This window comes from Salmo trutta, chromosome 39 (assembly GCF_901001165.1).
Source record: "Salmo trutta chromosome 39, fSalTru1.1, whole genome shotgun sequence".
Classification (NCBI taxonomy): Eukaryota; Metazoa; Chordata; class Actinopteri; order Salmoniformes; family Salmonidae; genus Salmo; species Salmo trutta.
In genome coordinates this window covers 21,023,959-21,048,041 of record NC_042995.1, presented here as the reverse complement: position 1 = coordinate 21,048,041, position 24,083 = coordinate 21,023,959, and the positions used below count along the sequence as shown (strand labels likewise).

At 46.7% G+C, this 24,083-nt stretch overlaps 2 protein-coding genes across 11 annotated transcripts in view; one reads left to right on the top strand and one right to left on the bottom strand.

Annotated features, from left to right (window-relative positions):
* The window catches only part of LOC115179726 (B-cell CLL/lymphoma 9 protein), a 108,553-nt gene extending 102,923 nt beyond the window's left edge, over window positions 1-5,630 (top strand). For all 9 annotated transcript variants that reach the window (XM_029741416.1, XM_029741419.1, XM_029741417.1 and 6 more), the window contains 3 exons: window positions 81-2,361; window positions 2,660-2,908; window positions 3,200-5,630. In XM_029741416.1, the coding sequence (XP_029597276.1) occupies window positions 81-2,361; window positions 2,660-2,908; window positions 3,200-4,329 (3,660 nt within the window). In that variant the 3' untranslated portion in view covers window positions 4,330-5,630. The remainder of the gene's footprint in view (window positions 1-80; window positions 2,362-2,659; window positions 2,909-3,199) is intronic.
* A 3,058-nt stretch (window positions 5,631-8,688) lies between these two features.
* On the bottom strand, window positions 8,689-22,808 carry LOC115179727 (gap junction alpha-5 protein). 2 transcript variants are annotated; one of them, XM_029741420.1, is made up of 3 exons: window positions 22,168-22,808; window positions 22,020-22,056; window positions 8,689-10,709 (listed from the first exon to the last, which is right to left on the bottom strand). In XM_029741420.1, exon 3 carries the CDS (start codon window positions 10,676-10,678, stop codon window positions 9,473-9,475), a length of 1,206 nt encoding a protein of 401 aa, XP_029597280.1. In that variant the 5' UTR covers window positions 10,679-10,709; window positions 22,020-22,056; window positions 22,168-22,808; the 3' UTR covers window positions 8,689-9,472. The 2 variants fall into 2 exon arrangements, with proteins under 2 accessions (XP_029597280.1, XP_029597281.1); XM_029741421.1 differs by lacking the exons at window positions 22,020-22,056; window positions 22,168-22,808 and adding an exon at window positions 12,311-13,076.
* Window positions 22,809-24,083: the final 1,275 nt, after the last annotated feature.

Genomic DNA, 24,083 nt, shown 5'->3' with positions numbered 1-24,083 from the left:
CTCTTAACGTGTACGTGTCAGTGAGCGGGAACTTCTGGTAACCCCACCAACCCCTCTCTCGCCCTCACCCTGTGTTGTAGAATAATCAGATGGGACCCCCTCGGGGTGACTCTAAGCAGCTGGGTGGAGCCCCCCAGCAGCAGTCATCTCACTCTTCTGACCAGAACCACCAGCAGGCCTCCAAAGCACCTCCACCAGGCCAACAGCAGCCAGCAGAGGCCCAGCCTCAGGGGGCCAAGCCTGGGATCTTCCCCCAGGACGGGGCCTCCTCTGGGGGCATGGACTCTAAGAGCGGAAGCCCCCAGAACGGCACGCCCCACGACGCTAACAGCAACCCTGGAGGGACGCCCGGCCACCAGACCCCCTCTGGGGCATCCCAACAGGTCTTCCCCTCTCTGGACCTTCCCAATGGTGCCGACGCCAAACTCACGGCCCAGCAGCAGCAGCTGGCACACGAGCTGATGTCCAGCATGGTGGACAACTCTGAGGGCCTGTCCCAGGAGCAGCTGGAGCACCGCGAACGCTCCCTGCAGACGCTACGGGACATCCAGCGCATGCTCTTCCCCGACGACAAGGAGTTATCCCTCAAAGACATGGTAGCTATGGGGCAGGGCAACCCAGGCGGGCATCCTGGGCCCAACCCCGGCATGATGGAGGGGGAGCCCAAGAAGCCTGGGGAGCAGGGCCCCCTCCAGGCCATGATGGCCCAGTCCCAGAGCCTGGGGAAGCCTGGAGGCCCTGTGGGGCCCCGCCCTGATGGCACTTTGTTTGGGCCCGGAGGCCTCAGAGACATGTCATTCTCCCCGGACGAGCTGGGGCCTCCGCCTCCTGGGCCGCCTATGAACTCTCACGGAGGGCCCGGCGGTGAGCACGGGGATCACACAGGGATGAACCCGGAGCAGATGGCATGGCTGAAGCTGCAGCAGGAGTTCTACGAGGAGAAGAAAAGGAAGCAGGAGCAGATGCAGCACCGGGGACCCATGGGCGACATGATGATGCACCAACAAGGCCCCCGGGGCCCCATGATGCGCGGGCCCCCGCCTCCCTACCAGATCAATTCGGCTGGGGAGATGTGGGGCCCCGAGCACTTCCCAGAGCAGATGAGCATGGGCCCCCGGGGCCCCATGCATCCCCACATGCAGAGGATGCCCGGCGGCTTCCCTCCTGGCATGATTAACCCGGGCATGGAGGGCGGCCCCAATCCCAGGGGGCCCCGGCCTGGAATGAATTGGCCCGACGACATGGGACCCAACATGGGCGACGGCAGGGGCTTCCTGCCCGGACAGGGGCCGTTTGTAGGGCCAGGGGGTCGGGTGGAAAGGTTCCCTAACCCACAGGCGGTGCAGGAGGCCATGTTCCAGCAGGGCATGGGGGGTGACAAGCAGGGCATGGGGCTGCCACATGGCATGATCATGGAGATGAACAGGATGATGGGGGGAAACGGCCCCCGGGGGCCAATGGATGGCCCCGGCAACGGTCCTAACGGAGGAGGCATGATGTTTCCCAGAATGCCTGGCGACGTTGGCCCCATGAGCCCATCCTCTAGGATGGAGTTTGTCAAGGGCCTGGGCCGGGACATGGGCCCCGAGTTCAGCATGGGCCCCGGGAACATGAACATGGGACCCAACCCCCAGATGATGCAGGCTAAGATGAGGGGGGAACCTCACATGAGCCCCGAGGAGATGATGAAGATGAGAGGAGGCTCCATGCCAGAGAACATGGGCCCTCAGAAGATGATGCAGGGGCCTCCCTTCCCTGACCAGGGGCACCACCCAGGGGACTTCAACATGGGCCCCAACCGCCACTTCCCAGGTATTGGGCCTCACAGGCCAGGGAACCCTAGGTGCCCCAGAGTTGAACCCCCCTTCGGCCCTGACCAGCGAGGACCCAACCACGGCGGCAACGGTCGCCTCAGCCACATGCCCCCCAACTCGGGCCCGCCTCCCAGCCAGAGGAACATGGGGGGCCGCAAGGGTCCTCAGGACATCCAGGGCGGCCAGGCTAACTCACCCAACATCAACCCCCTCAAGTCCCCTACGCTAAGGCAGGTCCAGTCCCCCATGCTGGGCTCGCCCTCTGGGAACCTCAAGTCCCCCCAGACGCCCTCCCAGCTGGCCGGCATGCTCCAGGGGCCCTCAGCGGCGGCAGTGGCCGCGGCCGCTGCCTCCATCAAGTCTCCCCCCATGATGGGTTCGGCCGGAGCCTCTCCCGTCCACATGAAGTCACCCTCGCTCCCGGCACCCTCCCCAGGGTGGACATCGTCTCCCAAGCCCCCCATGCAGAGCCCAGGCATCCCCCAGAACAACAAGCAGCCCCCGCTCAGCATGACCTCACCCAACATGATGGGCAACGTGGAGCAAGGTGAGTCCCAGAAGTTTCTCCTCTGTTAGCCTTCCATCAATTCAGTTCAGTAGATTTGTGCTTTATGGACTGAATCTTGACTTGATATCTGTGCTTTTAACTCAGACTCAGGCAATGGGAGATTTGTGTGAAAGCTTGAGTTTAATTAGGATTCAGCCCTACGTGTTCTCTGCATAAGAATGTACAGTGGATATTTATGTAACTGATCTCTCCTCTCTCTCCCTCTTCTCTTGCTCCCCTCCTTTTCCTCTCCCTCTTCTCTCCCCCCTTCTCGTCGTCCTCTCCCTCTCCCCTTCAGGAGGGAATGGTCCCACCCCAGCACCCCCTTCCAGTAGTGCTTCCAGTCTTCCGTCTGGCAGCCCCTACGCCCTGCCCCCTGAGCCCACGATATCTCAGAACCCCCTGTCCATCATGATGTCACGCATGTCCAAGTTCGCAATGCCCACTTCCACGCCCCTCTACCACAACGCCATCAAAACGGTGGCGAGCTCGGACGACGACTCGCCACCGGCCCGCTCGCCGAACCTGCCACCCATGAACATGTCTGGTAAGAGCTCCAACACGCTGTTATATTTTGAATACAAACACACACAAAGCTGTACCAGAGAGGTAGGTGTTTAGACCAGGCCATTTTCTATTAACGCATCACAAATCATAAATACTTATACATATCTGTATCCAAATTTGCACCTTTGCAATTGTCTTCTACACATACCCCTGGAGCCTAGAACATTCACTGTACTGAGGCGTAAGCTTAAGCATTTTATGTTTTTGCTCTTTGTTTTATGGTTTGAATGTAGTGATCTCACCCTGCCTGTCTCTCTGCTGCCTCCTATAGGTCTGGGAATGAACCACCACCCCGGCCACAACCGCATGATGGCTCCCACGTCACAAGGCCCCATGCCCGCTCTCAGCCCCATGGGTATGAACACCATGGGCTCCCAGCCCCTCTCCCACGGCATGCCTAACCAGATGCCCTCGCCCAACCCGATGGGGGGACCCCACCAGGGGCCCATGGGGCCGGGCATGATGGGGCCCCACGGCATGATGATGCCTGGCGGGCAGGACCCAGGGATGGTCAACCCTCAGATGATACCTCAGGGCCGTATGGGCTTCCCCCACCGAGGCCAGGGATTCCCCCCTGGCCACTCTCCTCCTCAGCAGGTCCCCTTCCCCCACAACGGCCCCGGGCCCCAGGGTGGTTTCCCTCACGGCATGGGCTTCCAGGTGGAGGGGGGCCCCATGGGCCGAATGGGCAACATGGGCCCCGGCGGGGATCCGGGCGGCATGTGTAAACCCAACACCCCGGGAGGAGGTCAGGACTTCAACATGTTCAACAATGATAACGACCTCCACGAGGTCATGCGAACGGGAGCCACCGGAATGCCGGAGTTTGACCTCTCCCGGATTATCCCATCGGAAAAGCCGAGCCAGACTCTGTCCTACTTCCCCCGCGGTGGCGACGGCCCGGGGGTGAAACCTCCTCACCCCTCCGGCCCCCAGGGCTTCCCTCCCCAGATGCAGGGAATGATGGAGGGGAACCCCAGGATGGGGATGCCCATGCAGGGGATGGGGGGTCCGCCGGGTCCTGGCCACATGGGGGGACCCCAAGACATGCCAATGGGGAACCCTGGCCATAATCCCATGCGGCAGCCACACCCGGGCCACCCCGGCTTCATGTCCCAGGGCATGATGGGACCCCAGCACCGGATGCTGTCGCCGGGGCAGCAGCCGGGCATGATGGGAGGACCTGGGCAGGGGATGATGCAGGTTAAAGAGAGGGGGGGGCCTATGTACAATCACCCGGGCCCCGTGGGCTCGCCCAACATGATGATGTCACTCCACGGCATGGGTGGCCCCCAGCAGACTATGATGATGCCGCCTCAGATGAGGCCTCGCGGCATGGCAGGGGACATGGGCATGGGCTTCAACCCTGGTCCCGGAAACCCCGGGAACCTCATGTTCTGAGCTGCTACAGCCAAGTAGAAACTAAAGACCTGACTCGGAACCTAGGAGTCTAGAACCTAGGAGTCTAGAACCTGCGCAAACAAAGAAATACAAATGAGACTTGTGCTCTCTTAGGCGGTTGTTGTGTGGACTGGGGACACATACATTCAGTCTGGCACATACTCACACATCCCGAGACACTTTTGGGCTGGTTTAGCAGTCTGTCGGGTGCGGTGGTGCAACTGCAGCGTGTTCCACGGAGGGGACTGATCTTTCTCTGTTTGGGAAAACGTAGAATGTACGGCACGAGTCTAAGCTCCAGTGTTCTACGGACGGATAGGAAATGGGCCTCTTCATAGAAACTCAAGGGATGACCCGGGACCAGAGGTCCGTAGTTGTACTGTTGTTATAAGAACAGCTAAACTACGAAATGTAAAGAACAATAAAGCATTAAAAACACAACGAACTGAATGAAAAGACAAAAAGGTCACCGTTTTTTTTTTTCCTTTTGTTTCTTTTTGTCCCATTTTTGCCTGTATGTTTACATCTCATCTCATCACTACCCTCCACAGATTACGTGCTCTTTGTATTTGTGTACTGTAATTGTGTTGTTAAAGGGATTTTACTAGTGACTTCTAGTTTGTTTTCCCATCTTCTTTTGTTAAGGAGGGTGGGGGTGTGGAGGGGGGGGTAGGGTAGCCAAATGTCGCTGCAACTCCCACTCCAAAATGCTGTTTACCATGTGGGGGGGGGGGTCAAAGTATTTTAAAAACTGCATTTTCCTTTGTTATTCTACATGATATGCCAAACGATGACCTCATACAGATAATAGTATTATTAAAAAAGCACAAACATGATTTAGCTGTAAAGAAAATGTTTTCTTTTCTCCTGTTTTTGTAAAAAAAACACTTGGTAGGAGGGGTGATTCTCTGGCATACGCAGTGAGGTGCTGATGGGGCCTGGTTTAGAATTGGATGTGGGTTGGGGGGGATGTCTGTCACACCTCAAACCTCTCTCGGCCCTAACGGACACGGCAGTAAGCAAAGCCTCTGCTCTCACCCTTCCAGGCTAGGAGTACAGAGAGGAGAGTGAAGAAGAAGCGGCAGCCTTAACCATGTCTGGATTACTTGGAGGGGTGACCATAGAATTTTGCAGATTTTTTTTTAAACAAAAATGTCATAAAAAAAACTTGACAGAAAATGAGGTAATGTGTATCTGTGTTCCTGCCTCTCCTGTGTTAACACATTGTCATGTGACTCCATTGAATTTGGTACAGGGCTGTGGTGTTGGAAGACAAATAAAAGCTATTGTTTGGTATACAGGTGGCCTGTGTTGTGTCGTATGCTATTTTCCCCTAGCACACCAGTCAATCACACCTTTTGGAGGCGTAATCTACGTATGATTCATGTTATTTTCCATCGACTATAAGGAAAAATCCTTTGTGTCGATTGCAATGGATCTCACACTGTATAGAGCAATATGGCCACCTAGTGGAGAAACACTGGTCAGTGGCGCTTACGTTCCATTCGAGTTCCAGGGCCCATGCCAACAACTATCCTATTGTGGTACTCTACTCCAGTGGTTCTCTAACTTTTTGGGTTACTGTACCACCAAGCACATTTTGTTCCCTGAAGTACCCCCTCGTGTGCATTTCACCAGTACGCCTATGGTCTTTTGAGTCTCTTCGAGTATACCCTGTGGATAGGCGAAGCACCCCCAGGGGACCTGGTTGAACTACTGCTCAATAGAACCTAGTGCATTAAACCTTTTTTGTTATTGAAGATTGGAACTGGCAGCAATATCCGACAGACTGGTGTTGGCAAGTGATTTTACTCCCGGGTTGAAATAATGTGTATCAGGCCAAAATGATAACTATACAATCGGGGCCCGTATTCCTCAAAGCGTCTCAGAGTAGGAGTACTGAGCTAGGATCAGGTCCCCCCCCTCTTATAACTTTAAAGGCAAAACTGATCCTAGATCGGCACTGCTACTCTGAGATACGTTGTGAATTCAAGCGCAGGTGTTGAGACTATTTCCATTGAATGTCCATACATACTCATTGTATGTAAGTTAATTCCCTGGGGGGTTGGTTATCTTTGGCTTCCATCCAGACCATGCCCTGGGAAACGTTGGGAATAATTCCCTAGCCTATTATCAACACTTTTATAAATGCTGGGAATCAGTTCTCAAGGTTTCCTCTGGCTCTAAATATCCGCCAAGACACTATAATTAAATTACCCAGCATTCCAGAGAGCAGCCTGGTCCGTCAGCCTGGCCAAGGGGGCTTTGCTCTCGACTCATTTTAGAGAGGGTAAGTGTGTCCTGCAGCTGTGAAGCCTGGCATTCATGCCTCTGGTTTATACACACAGATTAAATATGGCTATAACAAGGGGTTATTAAAGATCAGGACAAATGGATACTGATACTCAAATGATTGACCCTGTTGCTCGATAAGAGGTCAGTTAAAAAAATATATATCTCATATGAGGTGTTTTCATAGGTTAGAAAATATCAGTCAAATACAGTGCATGGTATATATGGGATGTATATATTGAGTTTGTGCTCGTTTTACATTTTGTCTTAATTTGTGCGAAGAGAATCAGTGTTCTTTACCGTACGCAGAGTCAATATACAATACAGTGCAGACAGAACAGTGAACATTATTGTCATCAGTTTGCAAAATAGAATCGCTCTACTTAAAATATGAGTAGATAAGACACAGCTTGCAAATTCCTATCATGTGTCACGGGTACATGTGTTTTTAACGGCAGACAATATATACTTTTACATACAAAATGAACATGAAAACATTTGGAACACTAAAGATACATAGATTTTCACATTGCTTTTTGCTAAAGTGCAACGTTTACAAAAATGTGATTGCAATGACCCCCCCCCAATACAATATAATTCACATTAAACAAAGATATGTTGAAAATTAGTTAAACAACATTTTTTTTGTTAATTCGTATTTAGATTTAGTTAAACATTTCAAAACGTAAATCTGAGATGTTTTAAAACATTATACACACAGATTCAGTAAACTAGTGTAAAACTATTTCAGTTTTCGACCACGTACTTTGCCAGGTAAAAAAGCTAGGTCTTATTTTTTAGATATATATATCAGCACTTCTGTTTGCTAATTCTGAAAGGGTATGACTTTCCAAAAATTAAGAGAATTCCTCTCTGGCTCGAGACAGACACTCGTTTGGCAAGATCACGTTCAAGGTCTCTGCCCGTTTTATCGATAGCGATGGAATTTAGGCTTACGAGTGTTTTAATGATGCATCTTTCCTACATGTAACATGCGACTGCCAAAACACCACGCAGAGAGAACGGTCGCAAAGAGCGTCGTTGGAGCGTTGTGTCGATACTGATAGGCTCGAAAGAAAAGGAGCGCTGGTCTCGGATCAGCTTTCTCCATTCAAATATTTCCTTAACATTATAATTATTTCACAATACTGACTACGGATCAGCTCCTATTGAGGCAGTTTATTATGAATAATGCTTACCCAATGAAAATGCACTAAATCAGCGATTTGGCACATCATTGCACACACATCAGGGAATATGTTGAGACAAATACTGACAGTAGCCTACAAGTAGCAAAATCAGGGGTGCAACTTTCACTGTGGACGGGGGACATGTAAGTCAGGTAGGCTGTTTGGAGTGTTTATCTGACTGGATAAAAAAAAAAATATATATATATTTATTATGTCCCCCCACTTCTAAAACCAACTTGCGCCCCTGAACAAAATAGAACTCAATTGATTGAACATTAAATGTATTTCAATATTATTGAAATAGGCCTACAGCCTACTGTTTATATTTTAATGCAGTCATCTCGGTTTTCATTTGAAGTATATTTGTATGTCGCTTGTTTGTATCAATTGCAAACACATTGGCATCTTTTTATTTCTAGTCGACTTTGTTCTGAAGTTATCAGAGTCACAGAGACATATAAACCATGTGATTCAATGTTTAGCAGAGATGTATGTGTGTAAAGTGACGAGGGAGGTCGAAAAAGCAACTGACGCACTTAGCTGTTCTCGGAGTTGTCTGAGGCAGTCGTTAAATTACGAGCGTTTTCAATTGCAAAGTTAATACTGACGATTTTGAGAAACAGCTCTGAGTTATAATGGTGCTCCAACGAAGGTTCTAACAATGAATTTAGCCTTAAGATGGTTTTGGGAAACGGGCCACCGGGTCAGTCAGGGTATCTGAACTATGCACTATGAACTATGTTCTCCCCACTCCCTGGGAAGCTTGTGATGTCTGCTTTAACCGATGATGGCTCCACATAAATAAAGGCCTGATCAGAATAGGTTGTAGTTTGTCTGTCTCTCTTTAACCATACACCAAAAAACATTTTTTATCCCATGGGTCATCCTATTGGATCTCTGGTGGGAAGTGATGACAACATCAGGATTCACATGGTGTGTCTGCGTGTTTTTGTTGTATGCCAACGAAAGTGTCTGCGTGCCTCTGTAAATGTAGCGTGTGTGTATGTGTTGGTGTTCGTGTGCATGCATGAGAGAGAGCAAGCTTGCACACGCAGAGCATTCGTCTAAGCGTGCGTTTGTGGGTCACTGACAGGCAGCCGTCCTTCACATATCTCTCTCTCTCTGAGTGACAGACTGGCTGTCATCTGTCCCACTTAGCTGTCCCCAGCAGCCAGTCAGTGTCACAGAGCTGATAGTGTGGCAGTGACCCACTCATTCTCAGGTCTGACACAAGGCCCCCCTGTCTCTCAGGGAGAGACTCCGCGACAGTAGTCAGAGTCAATGTCTCAAATGGCACCTTATTCCCCTATATAGTGCACTACTTTTGACCAAAGCTATATGTGCCCTGGTTTAAAGTAGTGCGCTATATAGGCAATAGGGTGCCATTTAGGACTCAGTCAGACAGAGGTCTCAGACAGTCACATTAGTGGATTAGTCCTGAGGGCTAAATATGAAGGCACTAACACTAACAGCTGTGCTTGATTAGTTTGAGTATTCCGTTTCATGACTTGTGATACTTTGTGACTTCGTTGACTTGTGCCATGCAGTGTTCAAATTAGTCCCCCACAACAGATGAGTCATAGTCATCCCAGTCTTGTGTGTGTGTGTGTGTGTGTGTGTTTGAAACGATCCAGGGACAGTGTGTGTGTTTGGAATTGGGGCTATACAGCCAAGTCATCGGGTCGCACACGGCTACTGGAGCCACTGGTCTTGCTCAGACGCCTCTTGTCCTTCAGGAAACCATTTTGGAAGCTGTTTTGGAGCAGCGAAGGGGGCGGGGTGCAGGCGTTGGGCGTGTCGGCGTGCCCCTCATAGGTCACGTGCAGGAAGTCTTCCGTTTCAAGGTCATTGTGGACAACACGGTGGCGCTCAGTGGCCATGTTGACTGAGTTCTGCTGGTGGGCCAGCCGGTTATTGAAGGGGGGGCAGCTAGGATGGGGGTGGGATTGGGAATGCATGGGGTGTGTGTGAGGGGAAGAGTTAACACACTGGCTGAAGTTTGGGGGTGGGGTGCAGGGCATGGATGGACGGGGTGGGCTGTCAGGTTCAGCGGAGATGACCGTAGCACTTGAGGGCGTGCGTCCTTGTAGCAGCTGTTGTTCTTGCTGTTGTCGTTTCCTCCTCAGAAACCTCTGACACTGCTTAAAGGCCAGGTGGTAGAGCTCCACGGCGCTGAGAAACAGCGACACGCCCGACACGGCCAGCATGAACACGATGAACACGTTCTTCTCCGTGGGCCGCGAGACGTAACAGTTAACCGGGTGGGGACAGGGCCGGCTGTGGCACACGTACAGGGCGTTGAGGAAGACCCCGTAGAGGATGTACTGCACCACGATGAAGACCACCTCCATTAGCGTCCGGATCAGGATGCTCAACACGTAAGTCTGCAGCAGCGCCCCGCGCAGACGCACCCTGCCCATGCCGCTGCCCTCCTTCTCGCACTCTCCCCCCTTCTCTTCCCCGTGCTCCAGATAATGCTTCTCCTCTCCGTCTTCCCCTCCTCCTTCCTCCCCGTCACCTCCCCCCTGGTCCTCCTGCTCCTTGCGCCGGCGTTTCTCTTCCATGCGCACCGTGTGCATGGCGTGGCCCATGTAGATGAGCGACGGTGTGGACACGAAGACAATCTGCAGCACCCAGTAGCGGATGTGGGCGATGGGGAAGGCCGTGTCGTAACAAACGTTCTCGCAACCGGGCTGCTCCGTGTCGCAGGTGAAGTCCTCCTGCTCGTCGCCCCATGACGACTCGGCGGCTGTGCCCAGGACCAAAATACGGAAGATGAAGAGGATGGTGAGCCACACCTTGCCCACAGACGTTGAGTGTTCCTGCACCTCTTCCAAGAAGTTGCCCAGGAGACTCCAGTCGGCCATCACCCGTCACACACCACACCTCTGGAACGGCCTGAGAGAGAGTAGAGCAGTCAGGGAACAGTCAGACACCATCTATAACTACCATCTAGCCTGGTCCCAGATCTGTTTGCGTTGTCTTTCCAACTCCGATGGTCACTGGTATGCCATTAATGATGAGTTGGCAAGACATTACAAACAGATCTGGGACCAGGTTAACTACGATCTACTGCACTTATAGATAAATTAATGACATTTCTGCATTGAATGAAAGTGCTGTTGTTGTTCTGTGGGATATTTTATTTGGGTTTCATTTTTCAGGACATTTAATTATTCTGTTTCATGGCTTGTCACACTTAATTCACTTGTGTCATGCCGTGTTGACTTGTGTTTTTATTTGACTGGTTTCCAAGTTTCTCTTCATTACACCAAAGTATTCTGTGCTGTGCTGAGCTGCTGCGCTCTGTGTACTGTACCTTACTGTACTGTACTGAGCAATGCTGTGATGTATTGTACTGAGCAATGCTGTGATGTACTGTACTGAGCAATGCTGTGCTGTATTGTACTGAGTGATGCTGTGCTTTACGATTCTCTGCTGTTTTGTACCAGGCGATGTATTTGGGGCTGTGGAGTGGGTATATTAATAGACTTTTCTCCCTGTGTGACCACAGTGGGCTCAGTAGACTGACCTAGTTTGAGCCAAGTATGTTCCCACAGCCCTGCCTGCCTGGCCCAGCAATCTGGGAAATTGAGATGTCAGTTTTAAGGAAGTCTAAAGTCAACACAAACACAGAAATAAACATGTCACAGGGCTTATCTTTGCATTACTTAGCCTGGGAAAGAGGGAGACATACTGATTTCCATTTCCTTTGGCCAGAGATTGATGGTGCGTATTTCTTGACACATCGAAAACAAACAAAGTCAATAAGGAAGTGGTGACTGGTAAGATGTAAAACATGTATAAAGAGTAAGAACTAATAAATCAATGCACTTTGTTTCTGTTGATAGAAATGAATCCGTCTCAGAACTGAGTCAAGACATTTTCAAAGGACCCGTTCCCTCAAAAGCATTTTCCAATAACAGACGCCATAAATGACAATATACAGTAAATAACTATATTATTTTTAGTATAGGAACGTCTTCTTCTTCTTGGTAGTTGTTTAGGTCTAACTTATGAACACCGGAGCTTTACCATTTCATCACCCCATGAACTCTACTGTCAGCTCTTCTCTCTGTGCATATATATCTGCACTCGAACTAGCAGCGTTACCTGCCCCCGATACAAAAGCCTTGGCCCTTGCAGAGCAAAGGAAACAGCTACTTCTATGTTGAACACTACTAGCACACACAGCTCACTAGCTGGCGATTCCACATCGGCTCCATGAGCACAGACAGTACAGTAGTGTGTACTCCAGACTCCTCACACTCAAACATAGGATAAACTAAGTAGTGTCTATTGAACAACTTTTCATAGTACTTAGTTTCATACAGTAGGCACACAGTGAAAACCTTTATTAAACTAAATAGCATATGTAAAAAGACAGCTATGCAAGTTTGATGTTTGACAAACTATGCAGTATGATAATTACCGTTGTACAGACTAAGTGGTTCAAGTTAACTTTGTGTTCACTGCTAAGAAGTTGTGTTCAGTCTTACCAGCAGAGACATTAAACCTTCCTTCGACTAAAATCCATCTGGCACTGAAGGTTGTATTTGCTTCAGACTGTATAGATCCTCAGTCTTTCTCTCAAGACGAGACTGTGTATTACTGTAACTTTGTAGCATTTCCCCTCTCTTTCTCCCTCACTTCTCCTGAAGGGCATGACCAATGGAAAGTATGGAGTTGCAGGATCAGTGCTCTTTAAGCTCAAGTGAGGGTGTTGATTAGACAGTGTGTGTGTGTGTGTGCGTGCGTGTGTGCGTGCGTGTGTGCGTGTGTGTGCGCATGTGTGTGTGTCTGAGGAAGAGGGAAAGTGGGGTAATAGGGTTTCCCTTCTTTATCTACAGCGGACCAGTAGTTTGTGTGTGAGGACGATTTAAGCTCTAGTGGCCACGGCAGTGACCTCAGGCAAGTTATGGGAACTATGGCTGAGTGGAAAGTCGTTTTTTATAAGATATAATAGAAATAACACTAGCCCATACTGGTGTATAAAAACAGTTATTCAAACATGGCAAAATAACCTGGAATTTCATTCTAGGGGGAAGAATGGGTTTTACTGCTGCTGCACATCATTTAGTAAATCAGTTTGACAACAGTCATTGAGACTGACTCACTTCCCATAGAAACTCACCTCCCTTTACATTTCTGTCTGAGGGTTCTTGGTCGCCATCCTGTCCCCCCCCCTAGCCAGTCGAGGAAGCAATGTCAAACAATATGATTTCCTACTGCCAAGGCACTTACAGTGAGGGAAAAAAATATTTGATCCCCTGCTGATTTTGTACGTTTTCCCACTGACAAAGAAATGATCAGTCTATAATTTTAATGGTAGGTTTATTTGAACAGTGAGAGACAGAATAACAACAAAGACATCCAGAAAAACGCATGTCAAAAATGTTATAAATTGATTTACATTTTAATGAGGGAAATAAGTAGTTGACCCCCTCTCAATCAGAAAGATTTCTGGCTCCCAGGTGTCTTAAAGGGAGTGCTCCTAATCTCTGCTTGTTACCTGTATAAAAGACACCTGTACACAGAAGCAATCAATCAATCAGATTCCAAACTCTCCATCATGGCCAAGACCAAAGAGCTATCCAAGGATGTCATGGACAAGATTGTAGACCTACACAAGGCTGGAATGGGCTACAAGACCATCACCAAGCAGCTTGGTGAGAAGGTGACAACAGTTGGTGCGATTATTCGCAAATGGAAGAAACACAAAAGAACTGTCAATCTTCCTCGGCCTGGGGCTCCATGCAAGATCTCACCTCGTGGAGTTGCAATGATCATGAGAACGGTGAGGAATCAGCCCAGAACTATATGGGAGGATCTTATCAATGATCTCAAGACAGCTGGGACCATAGTCACCAAGAAACACACTACACCGTGAAGGACTGAAATCCTGCAGTGCCCGCAAGGTCCCCTGCTCAAGAAAGCACATATATATGCCCGTCTGAAGTTTGCCAATGAACATCTGAATGATTCAGAGGACAACTGGGTGAAAGTGTTGTGGTCAGATGAGACCAAAATGGAGCTCCTTGGCATCAACTCAACTCACCGTGTTTGGAGGAGGAGGAATGCTGCCTATGACCCCAAGAACACCATCCCCACCGTCAAACATGGAGGTGGAAACATTATGCTTTGGGGGTGTTTTTCTGCTAAGGGGACAGGACAACTTCACCGCATCAAAGGGATGATGGACGGGGCCATGTACTGTCAAATCTTGGGTGAGAACCTCCTTCCCTCAGCCAGGGCATTGAAAATGGGTCGTGGATGGGTATTCCAGCATGACAATGACCCAAAACACACGGCCAAGGAAACAAAGGAGTGGCTCAAGAAGAAGCACATTAAGGTCCTGGAGTGGCCTAGCCAGTCTCCAGACCTTAATCCCATAGAAAATCTGTGGAGGGAGCTGAAGGTTCGAGTTGCCAAATGTCAGCCTTGAAACCTTAATGACTTGGAGAAGATCTACAAAGAGGTGTGGGACAAAATCCCTCCTGAGATGTGTGCAAACCTGGTGGCCAACTACAAGAAACGTCTGACCTCTGTGATTGCCAACAAGGGTTTTGCCACCAAGTACTAAGTCATGTTTTGCAGAAGGGTCAAATACTTATTTCCCTCATTAAAATGCAAATCATTTTATAACATTTTTGACGTGTTTTTCTGGATTTTTTTATTCTTATTCTGTCTCTCACTGTTCAAATAAACCTACCATTAAAATTATAGACTGATCATTTCTTTGTCAGTGGGAAAACGTACAAAATCAGCAGGGGATCAAATACTTTTTCCCCTCACTGTAAAAGGAAATCGCCTGTACTCAAGAAAACGAGTCTCAGAAAAGGTCATCTCTGCGCTTTGAGAAATAACTCTTCCATCGGTTTTTCTCACACCAAGCATGCCAAGCAGTCCTGCTGTCAGTGTTCAAAATAAAAAATAAATACCCCAGACCAGCTCATTATGGTTTTCCTCAGTGCTTGTTGGCACTTTGCAGGCCCCGTCTTACTTAGATCAGCACCAGGACAATGTACCTGACTGGGGTCTTGGCAGCTGGGGGTACTTTAGGGAGGAAGAAGGTGCTCCCTCTGCCCTTCCACCCTGCTCCTTCTGTTGTTAACCTCAGGAAGGAGAACAATGATGCTTTACAGTGCTTGGTGCTTGTCTGAAGTGCAGACCACGGCAATTTCACACTCATGGCTACACAGAACGTTGACTTAAATGGGAATGTCCCTTATGGTAATTATATTTCTGTGCTGGTGATACTGAGGGCAGCTGTTGAATGGAGAGAGAAGGGGGAAATGCCTGGAAAACACTCTGGGACACCTGATATGAGAGGACAGTGTGGTTCTTTCTGTTCTGTGATATAAGGAAATCCTTTATTCTACATATTGTCTTGTGTCTGTGTTAACCAAATAATGATAGTCCCAAAGGCTCCTTGACTTCCTTATCATTCTTGTTCTCACCCTTATGCTCCTTGCTGTTCCTAGGCCGTCATTGTAAATAAGAATGTGTTCTTAACTGACTTGCCTAGTTAAAAAAAGGTAAAAAATATATACAGTGAGGGAAAAAAGTATTTGATCCTGTGCTGATTTTGTACGTTTTCCCACTGACAAAGAAATGATCAGTCTATAATTTTAATGCTAGGTTTATTTGAACAGTGAGAGACAGAATAACAACAAAAAAATCCAGAAAAACGCATGTCATAAATGTTATAAATTGATTTGCATTTTAATGAGGGAAATAAGTATTTCACCCCCTCTCAATCAGAAAGATTTCTGGCTTCCAGGTGTCTTTTATACAGGTAACGAGCTGAGATTAAGACCACACTCTTAAAGGGAGTGCTCCTAATCTCAGTTTGTTACTTGTATAAAAGACACCTGTACACAGAAGCAATCAATCAATCAGATTCCAAACTCTCCACCATGGCCAAGACCAAAGAGCTCTCCAAGGATGTCATGGACAAGATTGTAGACCTACACAAGGCTGGAATGGGCTACAAGACCATCGCCAAGCAGCTTGGTGAGAAGGTGACAACAGTTGGTGCGATTATTCTCAAATGGAAGAAACACAAAAGAACTGTCAATCTCCCTCGGCCTGGGGCTCTATGCAAGATCTCACCTCGTGGAGTTGCAATGATCATGAGAACGGTGAGGAATCAGCCCAGAACTATATGGGAGGATCTTGTCCATGATCTCAAGACAGCTGGGACCATAGTCACCAAGAAACACACTACACCGTGAAGGACTGAAATCCTGCAGTGCCTGCAAGGTCCCCCTGCTCAAGAAAGCACATATATATGCCCGTCTGAAGTTTGCCAATGAACATCTGAATGATTCAGAGGACAACTGGGTGAAAGTGTTGTGGTCAGATGAGACCAAAATGGAGATCCTTGGCATCAACTCAACTCACCGTGTTTGGAGGAGGAGGAATGCTGCCTATGACCCCAAGAACACCATCCCCACCGTCAAACATGGAGGTGGAAACATTATGCTTTGGGGGTGTTTTTCTGCTAAGGGGACAGGACAACTTCACCGCATCAAAGGGATGATGGACGGGGCCATGTACTGTCAAATCTTGGGTGAGAACCTCCTTCCCTCAGCCAGGGCATTGAAAATGGGTCGTGGATGGGTATTCCAGCATGACAATGACCCAAAACACACGGCCAAGGAAACAAAGGAGTGGCTCAAGAAGAAGCACATTAAGGTCCTGGAGTGGCCTAGCCAGTCTCCAGACCTTAATCCCATAGAAAATCTGTGGAGGGAGCTGAAGGTTCGAGTTGCCAAATGTCAGCCTTGAAACCTTAATGACTTGGAGAAGATCTACAAAGAGGTGTGGGACAAAATCCCTCCTGAGATGTGTGCAAACCTGGTGGCCAACTACAAGAAACGTCTGACCTCTGTGATTGCCAACAAGGGTTTTGCCACCAAGTACTAAGTCATGTTTTGCAGAGGGGTCAAATACTTATTTCCCTCATTAAAATGCAAATCATTTTATAACATTTTTGACGTGTTTTTCTGGATTTTTTTATTCTTATTCTGTCTCTCACTGTTCAAATAAACCTACCATTAAAATTATAGACTGATCATTTCTTTGTCAGTGGGAAAACGTACAAAATCAGCAGGGGATCAAATACTTTTTCCCCTCACTGTAAAAGGAAATCGCCTGTACTCAAGAAAACGAGTCTCAGAAAAGGTCATCTCTGCGCTTTGAGAAATAACTCTTCCATCGGTTTTTCTCACACCAAGCATGCCAAGCAGTCCTGCTGTCAGTGTTCAAAATAAAAAATAAATACCCCAGACCAGCTCATTATGGTTTTCCTCAGTGCTTGTTGGCACTTTGCAGGCCCCGTCTTACTTAGATCAGCACCAGGACAATGTACCTGACTGGGGTCTTGGCAGCTGGGGGTACTTTAGGGAGGAAGAAGGTGCTCCCTCTGCCCTTCCACCCTGCTCCTTCTGTTGTTAACCTCAGGAAGGAGAACAATGATGCTTTACAGTGCTTGGTGCTTGTCTGAAGTGCAGACCACAGCAATTTCACACTCATGGCTACACAGAACGTTGACTTAAATGGGAATGTCCCTTATGGTAATTATATTTCTGTGCTGGTGATACTGAGGGCAGCTGTTGAATGGAGAGAGAAGGGGGAAATGCCTGGAAAACACTCTGGGACACCTGATATGAGAGGACAGTGTGGTTCTTTCTGTTCTGTGATATAAGGAAATCCTTTATTCTACATATTGTCTTGTGTCTGTGTTAACCAAATAATGATAGTCCCAAAGGCTCCTTGACTTCCTTATCATTCTTGTTCTCACCCTTATGCTCCTTGCTGTTCCTAGGCCGTCATTGTAAATAAGAATGTGTTCTTAACTGACTTGCCTAGTTAAATAAAGGGAAAAAATATATACAGTGAGGGAAAAAAGTATTTGATCCTGTGCTGATTTTGTACGTTTGCCCACTGACAAAGAAATGATCAGTCTATAATTTTAATGCTATGTTTATTTGAACAGTGAGAGACAGAATAACAACAAAAAAATCCAGAAAAACGCATGTCATAAATGTTATAAATTGATATGCATTTTAATGAGGGAAATAAGTATTTGACCCCCTTTCAATCAGAAAGATTTCTGGCGTCCAGGTGTCTTTTATACAGGTAACGAGCTGAGATTAGGACCACACTCTTAAAGGGAGTGCTCCTAATCTCAGCTTGTTACTTGTATAAAAGACACCTGTACACAGAAGCAATCAATCAATCAGATTCCAAACTCTCCACCATGGCCAAGACCAAAGAGCTCTCCAAGGATGTCATGGACAAGATTGTAGACCTACACACGGCTGGAATGGGCTACAAGACCATCGCCAAGCAGCTTGGTGAGAAGGTGACAACAGTTGGTGCGATTATTCTCAAATGGAAGAAACAAAAAAGAACTGTCAATCTCCCTCGGCCTGGGGCTCCATGCAAGATCTCACCTCATGGAGTTGCAATGATCATGAGAACGGTGAAGAATCAGCCCAGAACTACACGGGAGGATCTTGTCAATGATCTCAAGGCAGTTAGGACCATAGTCACCAAGAAAACAATTGGTAACACACTACGCCGTGAAGGACTGAAATCCTGCAGCGCCCGCAAGGTCCCCCTTCTCAAGAAAGCACATATGCATGCCCGTCTGAAGTTTGCCAATGAACATCTGAATGATTCAGAGGACAACTGGGTGAAAGTGTTGTGGTCAGATGAGACCAAAATGGAGCTCTTTGGCATCAACTCAACTCGCCGTGTTTGGAGGAGGAGGAATGCTGCCTATGACCCCAAGAACACCATCCCCACCGTCAAACATGGATGTGGAAACATTATGCTTTGGGGGTGTTTTTCTGCTAAGGGGACAGGACAACTTCACCGCATCAAAGGGACGATGGACGGGGCCATGTACTGTCAAATCTTGGTTGAGAACCTCCTTCCCTTAGCCAGGGCATTGCAAATGGGCCGTGGATGGGTATTCCAGCATGACAATGACCCAAAACACACGGCCAAGGCAACAAAGGAGTGGCTCAAGAAGAAGCACATTAAGGTCCTGGAGTGGCCTAGCCAGTCTCCAGACCTTAATCCCATAGAAATCTGTGGAGGGAGCTGAAGATTCGAGTTGCCAAACGTCAGCCTTGAAACCTTAATGACTTGGAGAAGATCTGCAAAGAGGAGTGGGACAAAACCCCTCCTGAGATATGTGCAAACCTGGTGGCCAACTACAAGAAACGTCTGACCTCTGTGGTTGCCAACAAGAGTTTTGCCACCAAGTACTAAGTCATGTTTTGCAGAGGGGTCAAATACTTATTTCCCTCATTAAAATGCAAATCAATTTATAACATTTTTGACATGTGTTTTTCTGGATTTTTTTGTTGTTATTCTGTCTCTCACTGTTCAAATAAACCTACCATTAAAATTATAGACTGATCATTTCTTTGTCAGTGGGCAAATGTACAAAATCAGCAGGGGATCAAATACTTTTTTCCCTCACTGTATTTTTTTATTAAATCATTCGCACACCCATGTTGTCTAGTTCTACACAATGTGGCTTAATTGCTGTACACTCCACACCAAACACTATTTCCACATTCCTGGGGGTCATGGCATACATACAGTATGGTCCCTTTAGGTCAGTCACAGCAAGATAGATGATTTTGACTCTTAGCCTCCTGACTAATTTGAAATAGGGGAGACAGTCCACTGGGACCTTTGATTTCCCACACTGCTCATAAATAAATCATTAACATAATCAATCTTCATACAGACCAGTTAGTCACAAATGAAAAATATTCCCATCAGGGATAGTTCCCATTTTAAAGTAGAAAATAAGATAAAACTTCAAAAAGGTGAACCTTCTCTCCAGCAGGGTTTACTAAAGTCTGGTACCTGAATGATAGCTTTCTGTAGAGGTACTGTAATGGTAGAGTAAACCAGCCATGACTTTGTTATGTTATGTCTTGGTAGACACACACACCATTTACTCCCAGTTATTGCCACCTGGGAGCTACAGAGTAAAGGGTTTGGACATTTGGATCATCTTTAGCCTATCCTTATAGTCTATTCGCAATTCCACACTTTACTTTACCTTTAGAAGTCTGGCCAATGAGGGTAATGGACTCCTGAATCGTTCAGTCCCTTCTACTTATCTACTTTTAAGAGACTACTTAAGACCATTTTTCAATTTCATAGAGCATAGCCCTATATCTTTAAACATTTTGGAGAATTAGTTATGACTGAATAATTGCCACTAATCATTCGAAGCTTAATTATTTATCAAGTGACTTATTTAAGTGTCTAAAGTCAACTGCTTCTACGAAAGGTTAATGAGAAAGGTATATATAGTGTGTGTAAAGGCATCATCACCATCTAACTATGGATGTCTCAGAGTTAGTCTGACATCATGTCCTTTCCTTTAAGCTCTTTTTAGCCTTTTAACACCATTCTTTCATGTCACTCGAAGCCCATTGAATACTGTTGGCCACATTTCGCCTCAAGGTCACAGGACAATGTAATATTAAGATATTACATCAGGATAAGGGTCCACCCATTATTAATAACAATAGTCTAAGCTCTGAGAATGTATGACTTCCCTATTTTGACTTACTCCTGCTCTCTATATTGTTTGGCTTGCTGCTCTTTTCCTTCCTATGTCATGTTTGTTTTATTTTTGGCTCGATTTCATGTCACTCATCTTGCATGTGCTCTCTGGTTTGTCATCCGATCTGCTCGGTGCTGCTAGCATGATCACCAGCAGCACAAACAAAAAGTCTTAAGACAAGGAGGGTTTTGTCTTTGGAGGCAACGCCAGAGCAGTTGACTATAAACTGCTTTTCTATGTTTAGGCTGCAATCCCTTGGTCTGAAAGAGTCAACTTTAATCTCAAATTCATCTGACAGGTTGGATAATATTTCAGTACTAACAAAACAAGGCTTAATCCTTCAACATCACAGCAGATGCTACAGATCTATGCTGGCTTGGAAACTGCTGATGTTAAGTTGAATGCATTGTCCAGGGCATGCACAGACACATGCATCCACGCATACATGCACGCGCCAGTGGTGTAAAGTACTTAAGTAAAAATACTTTAAAGTACTAATTAAGTAAGGTTTTTTTGGTATCTGTACTTCACTATTTATATTTTTGACAACTTTTACTTTTACTTCACTACATTCCTAAAGAAAATAATGTATTTTGTGCTCCATACATTTTCCGTGACACTCATTACATTTTGAATGCTTAGCAGGTGTAACGGCGGTCGTACAAAGGGGACCGAGGCGTGGCGTGTAAAGTGCTCATATTTTACTTTAATGAAACACTAAATCAAAACAACAAAACGACCGTCAACAGTTCCGTCAGGTTACAAGGAACAAAACAGAAAACAACTACCCACAAAACCCAAATGAAAAACAGACTGCCTAAGTATGGTTCCTAATCAGAGACAACGATAGACAGCTGCCTCTGGTTAGGAACCATACTCGGCCCAACACAAAGAAATACAACACATAGAATGCCCACCCCACACCCTGACCTAACCACATAGAGAAACAAACCCTCTCTCTCAGGTCAGGGCGTGACAGCAGGACAGGACAAGGGTCCAATTCACACACGCATCAAGAGAACATCCCTGGTCATCCCTTTTTCCTCTGATCTAGCGGACTCACTAAACACAAATACTTCATTTGTAAATTATGTATAAGTGTTTGAGTGTGCCCCTGGCTATCTGTATATTTAAAAAACAAGAAAATGGTGCTGTCTGGTTTGCTTAATATAAGGAATAAAAAATATTTGGTACTTTTACATTTTGATAATTAAGTATATTTTAGCAATTACATTTACTTTTGATTCTTAAGTATATTTAAAACCCAATACTTTTAGACTTTTACTCAAGTAGTATTTTACTGGGTGACTTTCACTTTTACTTGAGTAATTTTCTATTAAGGTATCTTTACTTTTACTCAAGTATGACAATTGGGTAGTTTTTCCACCATTGACTGACAGACTGACAGACTGACAGACTGACAGACTGACAAACTGACAGACTGACAAACTGACACACACACACACACACACACACACACACACACACACACACACACACACACACACACACACACACACACACACACACACACACACACACACACACACACACACACACACACACACACACACACACACACACACACAGTACTCTACCTGAGATGCAGCTGCTTAGACCAGGCTGGTGCCTTTTCTGTTAAAAATGAAAATGCAGAAAGGTTTTCTCAGTGCTCAGGTGACAGGGAAGAAAAGTGAAGGACTCTCAATATTAGGGGTAAGGTATATTGTAGTAGAACAGTCTTACAGTATTAAGGCAAAAAGTTGTCCCTGAAAGGGTGAAATCCAGAGGTCTTGGTCTCTCTTTCTAGGCTGTGTGTCTCTGTTCAGACAGAAGACTGCTCATCTTGTCTTGTCTTGACACAGAAAGTTGTGTCTGTCACGGTAAAGCAGCAAACTTAGTCTCTTTCAGTGTCCTGGCTAAAGATGATTGGGTTTGTCCACCAATGTCAAGTCTCTCTTCTAGAGTCCAAACAGAAAGCTGTTTATCTCTCTCCTCTGGGGCAGAAAATTGAGTCTCTCACCAGTTGGTTTGATGTGTTGAGGGATCAAATCCACTATCTGTCAATGATCAGCGGAAGAAAACAGAATCTTTCAACTTTAAGAAAACTTAAATGTTTTCATCAACTATAATTACTATTTCCCTCTCTTTCCCTTTTTTCATTCCTTGGCAGAGATCAGGGTAGAGGGACTGGTGATGCAGACTTCGAGGACGGACGGAGTAGATGAGGGCACAGACCTCAGGCTGATGAGCAAGAGCAGCTGTCTGTAATGTAGGAGACTACCAGACAGACCACGGGCAGAAATGCAGCCTTAAGCATGGTGGCAGTGGAAGAAATACCAGACATCACTTGTGGCCTGTCCTTCCTACCATACCCAGTACCCGGCAGCCCTCCAATAGCCTCCTCCCTTCCTCCTCCTCCTCTCCTCCTCCTCCTTTGCCTTCCTCTCTCTCTCAGCCCACAATGCCCTCGGTTTGCCTGCCTGGTAATCTATTCTAGAGAGAGGAATATCTCAGGTCAGGAGGGGAAGTCAGATTGTATTAGAACACAATGGCAATTCTACATTGGCCACTAACTCCCATTTTGTCTCTGCTCCCTAAACCATACATAGATCCACACACACAGGAGTGCACGTCACACACACACACACACACACACACACACACACACACACACACACACACACACACACACACACACACACACACACACACACACACACACACACACACACAGACTGAGAGAAAGAGAGGGACACATGCAATCTATTTTCAAGTAACCAAATTACAACTTGATTTTCCATGACTTCCTGGGTTTTACTGATTGCTTTGCAAGGCCTGTTTGCAATACTATTACAGCCTTATGGCTATAAGCAAGTACACACTTAGAAAGAAGGTTTCCAAAAGGGTTCTTCAGCTGTCCCCATAGGAGAACTCTTTTTGGTTCCAGGTGGAAGCCTTTTTGGTTCCATGTAGAATCCTCTGCGGAAAGGGTTTTACATGGAACCCAAAAGGGTTCTACCTGGAACCAAAAAGGGTTCTTCAAAGGGTTCTCCTATGGGGGCAGACGAAAACCCTTTTAGGTTCTACATAGCACCTTTTTTTCTAAGAGTGTACAGTGGTAACTGTAGAAATGGCCTGTAAGCTGTTGAATGTTAACATCAAGACAACATTGAAAACATTATCATATCAGCCTTGTAATATTGTATTTACACCAGTGAAACCATTGATGCCAATGGTCTCCCTACACTCTTAGAAAAATAGGTGTTATCTAGAACCTACAAGGGTTATTTGGCTGTCCTATAGGAGAACCCTTTGGAGAACTCTTTTTGGTTCTATGTAAAACCATTTTGGGTTCCAGGTAGAACCCTTTTCACAGAGGGTTTTACCTGGAACCAAAAAGGGTTCTCCTATAGGGACAGCCAAAGAAACCTTTTGGAACACATTTTTAAATCATCAGAATATAGGCTGCGTTCTGGCGTTGATATGGACAGCTGCTGTATTCCAACCGTTCAAATTCAACTGATCGCCTACAGCTCTGGCATGATTCGACAACGATTATTCATTCTACAAAAACAAATGTGCCTTTCACAAAGGACCATGGAGAATTTTCAGGCAAGCACATGGTTGATCTAAAAATGCAGGTTCATGGCATCAACTGT

Coding starts and splice junctions, on each gene's coding strand:
- LOC115179727 (XM_029741420.1), bottom strand. CDS start 10,678: ATGGCCGACTGGAGTCTCCTGGGCAACTTCTTGGAAGAGGTGCAGGAA.